The sequence below is a fragment of the Pelodiscus sinensis genome, chromosome 4, assembly GCF_052426305.1.
Source record: "Pelodiscus sinensis isolate ZL-2025 chromosome 4, ASM5242630v1, whole genome shotgun sequence".
Classification (NCBI taxonomy): Eukaryota; Metazoa; Chordata; order Testudines; family Trionychidae; genus Pelodiscus; species Pelodiscus sinensis.
In genome coordinates, this window is record NC_143055.1 from 112764514 (window position 1) to 112771078 (window position 6565).

Sequence of the window (6565 nt, forward strand, 5' to 3'; positions counted from 1 at the left end):
TCTTGGTCCTTAGCTCTGGAATGGCCACAAAGCTCAGCTGCCATCCATGGAGTTGGCTTTTTTTAGTTGAAGAGATTGGTTGTAACTGGGTCTTTCCTCTCCATTTTGCTTGTAAGATGTGAAAAAGGTGCTTGGAACAATTAAGGCTGAAATGCATCACTGAGCTGAGGCAATTAGCCTAATGTTTATTTACAGTCTCATAATTCTGACTGCGAATAGGATTTTATCTTTTGCTTTTTTGTAGAACACCAGTTTCAAGATGCAGGTGATACTCTTACATTGGCGTTCAGGATAGTTCTAATCTCATAGTGTCAGCCGACGGTCAGGGCAGTGTGTGTGGGTGTGTCTCCTAAGTCTTTAGCTCCTAAGACACGAAGTCTCGTCGCAGCGGGCAGCCCAGAAGGCTGAAAGGAGCCCCGAGAGTTTAACGTCCGTGATTTTACTGCTAGGACCGAGGTCCAGTCGCAGAGGGTAGCCAAACAGGCTAACAGACGCCCCAGTGTGTAGGAAGAGCTTATTACACTTCAGATTTTAGCTGCTAGAACACAGGGGGAAGAAGGAGGGAGAGTTCCTTCGCAGCGTACAGCCCAGGAAAGGCTGAGAAGTGCCCCAGTGGACCCTGTCACCTGGGAGTAACACAGATCCAAACGCCCAAGCTCTTCCTATAACTGTCCCTTTATGACCGGCTGAAGTTCTTTTAAATTGTGCTTGGTTCTATTACAGCAACTGAAGGAGTCAGGTTAAAGTTTAAACAGTTACAGGTTTATTGAGGAAGCTTATAAACCATATGGTTGCAATGGCTATTGTTCTATTTCTTATCTGCTGGCAAATAGATAGATAGATAGATAGATAGATAGATAGATAGATAGATAGATAGATAGATAGATAGATAGATAGATAGATAGATAGATAGATCCTAAAAAAAATGGTTACAAAGAAAATAAAGATAGAAAATAGAAAATAATGGTACCAAATGACAGCTTAATCTTTAAAGAGCTCTATTCTATGCATGCACTAAAACAAAAGGACACATACAGGTACAATTTTTTACCCCTTTCTGCGTCACTCGGTCCCAGCGTGTCAGGCCAGGATCGGTCCCTCAATTCCTCGGAAAGACGAAAATACGAGGTGGGTGTCCCCGTGGAACCTCGGGAGGTCAAACACCTAACCCAACCAGCAGGTAAATGGTAGATTGACACTCAAAGTGAGTGTGTGCTGGACCCATCTTTTATACCCATTGGGTCACGTATTTCTCTTTCTTGTCTGTCATGCCAAATGGTGCTGGTCTGTCTTTTGTGAGACCAGTTCTTACAAGGAAGTTGTGAACTTAATTTACACTTGTAAGAGAGACTTGAGAGGATTAAATTGGAAGTACTGGACATTCTTTTTCTCAGTGGGAAATTCCTCTCCCAGGGACTGTGTGTGTTCGAATCAACATGGGTGCCAGCCGGGCACTTCTTGCAGCCTTGAGCTCAGTTTATTTCCTTAATCGTTACTCAGAGTCAGAGAAACTCGCATATCCTGGTCTTGCATCAAAGCAGATCAAAGCTTAATGGCTATGCTGATTCTTATTGTTCCTTCTCTGCCCTGTGTACAGACATCTCAGAGGGCAAGCAAGATTGTTTGAGAGGGGGGGGGGGGGCTGTCTGGCTACATTCCACTCCCTGATACGACACAGCACGTCCCAGGAATGCAAGATGGTGGCTTGCCAGTACCTCTTCCCCACCTTGGAGGAATTTAAAAGTACCCGATGGCCTGATTAGAGGGCTCGGGGTCGAGGAATTGACTGGGATCCTTTTCCAGCGCTGTATATCGAATGTGCGCAGAGGAAACGGCTGTATTAACTAAACATTTTACAACACACAATATTATACAAAAGGCAATTATTACAATCAAAATAATCAGAATTGTGGTTATAATAAAATGCAGAAGGGGAGTTAAAGAGAGCCCCAGCTGGTGGGCTAACCAACTCAGCCACGAGAGTTCTCCGTCTTTAGTTACAGCATGTAGTACTTTAACTGCATCTTTTATGGCAGACACATCTTGTTCCATCTGCCCTGAATGGTTTACATAAAAAAAGTAAGCCTGATTGATTACAGCACAAACTCCTCCTTGTTGAGCCAAAATTGCGTCTAATGCAATCCTATTTTGCAGGGCAAAGTGTGCTACGGATTGAATCTGCTTGTTGAGTATGCCTAGAGCATCTGCAGTGTGGTTGAGGGCTCTTTCCAGCTGTCCTGAAACATTTACTACGGCTTGTTCAAGCTCAGTTACTCCAAGCCAAGGCCAAAATGCACAGGCAAATGCGTGAAAACCTGAGGGGTGTTCTATGAGAGGGTTTAGGGTGAATTTCCTCCAGAATCTGTGTAGGAAGCTTCTGAGGTTGGTAATACCTGGAGCCGTGATGTGTGGGTGTACTGTTAGTCCTCCAGGCACAGCGTGTCCCAGGGAGCACCGTCCTGTCCAGCCTACTGGCAGGTATTTATAGGCCTTTTCCCCACAAATGAAAAATAGTCCAGGTTCCTTGTTAAGGATAGAGGAATATGGTCCCTTATACCATCCCTTCCCCAGGGGCTTTTCTTTGGGGGCATGATATGCAGCACAGTAGCTGTTGTTAGTGATGGAGCACTGGAGGGCAATTAATAGGTCCTGTAGGATCTGGTCTGGTCGAAAAAGATTTTCCTTAGCACACTAGCCAGGCAGCAGGCTATTGCCTTTTACCAGCGTAGGGTTATAAATGTGTCCAGTGCTAGGGACTATGAAGAGGGAATTATTATGCCAGGTCTTACTTTCTGGGTATTGACTAAAGTTTAGGGGGATAATGGTGGCATTGCTAATGCCAAACAGGAGTCTGTGGCCAAGGGAGACATTGAGAATGTTCCCCCAGCAGTTTAGGGTGTCTCGGTGGGTGTGGCTATCCTGATGTGAATACATATCCCAGGCCCCTGATCCTTTATTAAAAGTTGCAATGTGGGTGCATTGGTGGTCCTCAAAACAACCTAGTTGAGGTCCACTGCCTTCCTTATTCTTGAAGCAAATGGGGTACATGTCTGTGGAGATTCCAGTTACATATTCTATTGGCTTACCCCATACCGTCTGTTGCCACTTTCCTTGCCACCCCTCGAGTTCCCCCCAAGAGTCATTTTTAGGAGTGTGGTGGTCGCTGTCGTCAAACCATACCGGCCCCCATCGGAAAACATCACTCTTGTTCCACCAGTCATTCGGGCTAAGAGGGACAAACTCAATTCCTAGTCCAGTGGATGAATTGAGCAAGGTACACATCCAACAGTTCGTGGCCCCAGCAGAGGAGGCGATGGCTTGAATAGCACCTTTGAGCGGATGTTCTGGTGTGGCAGCAACAGTTGAGATGAGGATGGAAACTATGGTGAGTCGGAGTATCATGTCTTGCTTCAGCTTAGGGTTTCTCACAAAGTTCAGTCTATGGCTAGCAACAGCAATTGCAAGCGTCACAGTAAGGAGTGATGTATATACAACAAGTTCATAGCAGCTTCCCGGATTCAAGTCAGCATTGGGAAGGGTCCATTCCGCTGGAGCACTGTCCGGGATCATTGCCTCAGTTTCCTGGAATAAAACATAAGGTCAGCCGGTCTTGGATACGATCCAAGCCTCAGTAATGGTTATTGGTGTTAGTTCAGCATCGGCAGTGGTCCAGACTCCTTTTCCCTTGTAGGAGTGTAGTACACGTGTTTGTGTCCCCAAGCTGGGGTGCTTGATTACCACAGTGTCTCCAGGTGCATATTTAGGATCCTTGAGTGGTACAGTGGGGCTAGGAGGGGGTTCTCCCTGTAGGGAAAATCCCTTGTGGAGTGGACTGCCCGTAGGGGTCTGCCGGTTGTTTAATCTCTGCACCACAGTATCCAGTCTGTTTCCCCATTTGCCATCCGTAGGCCTCAGGTGGGATTTTAACAGTCCATTCCAGCGTTCGACTATGCCATTAGACTGGGGTTGATACGGGAGGTGGAAAGTCCACTGGACTCCATTGCGGAGGGCCCACTCATTTACCAGCTTGTTTTTAAAATGTGAGCCATTGTCGGACTGGATTTCTTGGGGTGTTGAGACAAGGGCTATTAAGCGGTTTAGTCCCATGACTGTAGATAATCCTGTTGCCACTCGAGTCAGGTAAGCAAACCAATTCCTGAAATAACTTCTACTCCAGTTAAAACATACTTCCACCCTTGCTTACTGATGGGTAATGGACCAATATAATCTACTTGCCAGGTTGCCCATAGTACCTTTCCATCTCTCAATCTGGCAAACCGTTGTCCTTCTGTTATATGTTTCCTGAGCTCAGCACACAGGGTGCAAGCTTGGACCAATTCTCTGGCTTGTTTGTGGGTGATAGGCCACCCCCTGGCATGCGCCTGCCGTACTAGTTCATTGCTTCCTGTGTGTCCCAAGGTTTCATGTAGCCAAATGTACAGGCGGTTCCAATCCACCTGAACAGCAGAGATCTGTGCTACTGCATCTGCCAGGTTATTCAGCCGTGCAGTCGGGGTGTTATTCTTTTGGTGAGCTGCCACATGGCCTATGCTCAGTGCATGTTGGGTTGCATGCTGGTATATCCATTTCCAATATTCCACTCCCCAAACAGGCTTTTCTCCTATTTCCCAGTTATTACTTTTCCAGTTAGTTATCCACTGGGTGGCTCCAGCCCATACAGCGTAGGAGTCAGTATAGATGGTGTTGGCGCCTGCCTCACAAGCTAGTTTAATTGCCGCCAGCTCTGCAAGCTGGGCTGATCCCTCTATGTTTGCAGTCAGGGGTGTAGCAGATGTGTCTGCTGATACAGCAGCGGCCTTCCCTGTCCACTTTCCTTTCACTAGTTTGGCACTGCCATCTGTGAACCATACTCCCCCGGGTTGTGATGGGTTAAATGGGGCTGCATCCTTAATAGGAGATTGCTGTGGGGGCTGATGGTATTCCTCAGGCATTCCCACCCTCCACAGGGACTCCTTAATCATGGTGGGGTTTTGTGCAGTATCTGCCCCGCCTACCCTGTGGTGCAAATAAAGTGCCCATCTCTGTACAGTCATTTTCTGGGCTACGCCTGGTGGCAACTCCTTTCCCTCCAGTATGGGCTTAATGATTGGAAGAGGAGTGTGTAGTGTTATGGTTTGAGCTTGGGTTAGCTCCTCTGTTTCCCTTAGGGCTGTGTAGGCTGCCAGAACCACCTTTTCATAAGGCAAGTAATTTGACTGTGACCCCTGCCATGACTTTGAGCCAAACTGTATAGGACGACGGGGTACAGTTTCACCTTCCTGCCATAAGGCATGGGACATTCCTGTATTTCCCACGGTAAGGTACAAATGGAACGGGGCATTAGGGTGTATGGGGCCCATTGACTGATAAGTGTGTATTTCGTTTATGAGCTGTTTCATAGCTTCCTCATGGTTAGGGCCCCACTCTCATTTAGCATGTTTTCTAAGCAAATTGTACAATGGTCGAGCTATGACCGCAAAACCAGGTACATGTTTCCTCCAAAATCCCAAAATTCCTAGCAATTGTCTCAACTGTGTTTTATCCTCGGGGGATGGTGCTTGGCTAAGTTCCTGTACTGTCTCATTTGGGACCATCCTCCTGCCTCCCATCCAGACAGTGCCCAGGAATTTTACCTCATGAGAGGGGCCTTGGCATTTGTCCGGTGTTAAATCCAAACCAAGACCTTCTAATGTTGTTCTTACTTGATTCATGGCCTCTTGGACCTCATCGGAGGAATCTCCTCCTATTAAGATGTCATCTATGTACTGCAATATTTGGACACTCGGTGGCAGGGTCAGGCCATCTAGGACTCTTGCCAGTGCCCCATGGCAGATTGTTGGGGAATGTTTATAGCCTTGAGGCATACGAGTAAAAGTATATTGAACCCCTTTCCAGGTGAAAGCAAATTTTTCCCAATCTGCAGGTTGCAGGGGAACCATGAAAAACATATCCTTTACATCTAGTACAGCCAACCACTGCTTGTTCCAAGTCTGTATACTGTTTACAATGTCGACCATGCTAGGAACTGCAGCCGTTAAAGGTCCCGTGCTGCTATTTAGTTTTCGATAGTCTATAGTGAGTCTCCATTTCCCATTTGGTTTCTTTATTGGCCATACTGGTGAGTTATATGGGGAGTAAGTGCGAACTAAGATTCCCCATTTTTCCAAGTCTCTGATTAGCTCAGAGACCGGAGCTATAGCTTCGGCTGGGATACTGTACTGTTTCATTGTGGTTACCGTGGAAGGTGGGAGAGCAGAGGCTTGAGTCAGCAAACTAATCTTGTAGCACGGGGTGTCTGTATCACCCAGGACAGTCACGTGTGACTTAAGGCCAGCTCCAAAAGTCCATCTTTCTCCATTAATCACTCCCTCCCTTCCTCTTAAGATATCCATGCCAAGTATGTTGGCATTTCCAAGGACTATTTCATGCTTTCAGGGCTGTCTGTGGGGTTTTAAGGGAATATCCAATTTTACTTTGACCAGGGGATAAGTTGTAACTGTGCCATTTACTCCGGTAACTAGTATTTGCTTTCGGCCAGAAGGTGGCAGGCCATGAAAATCTTCCT

The 6565-nt window shown here is 46.7% G+C and overlaps 1 protein-coding gene across 1 annotated transcript; it reads right to left on the reverse strand.

Annotated features, from left to right (window-relative positions):
* Positions 1–828: 828 nt before the first annotated feature.
* Positions 829–5794, reverse strand: LOC142829549 (endogenous retroviral envelope protein HEMO-like). Its single transcript, XM_089778057.1, is given in 1 exon segment — positions 829–5794. A coding segment is annotated over 1 exon segment (1833 nt). The 5' UTR covers positions 3571–5794; the 3' UTR covers positions 829–1737.
* Positions 5795–6565: the final 771 nt, after the last annotated feature.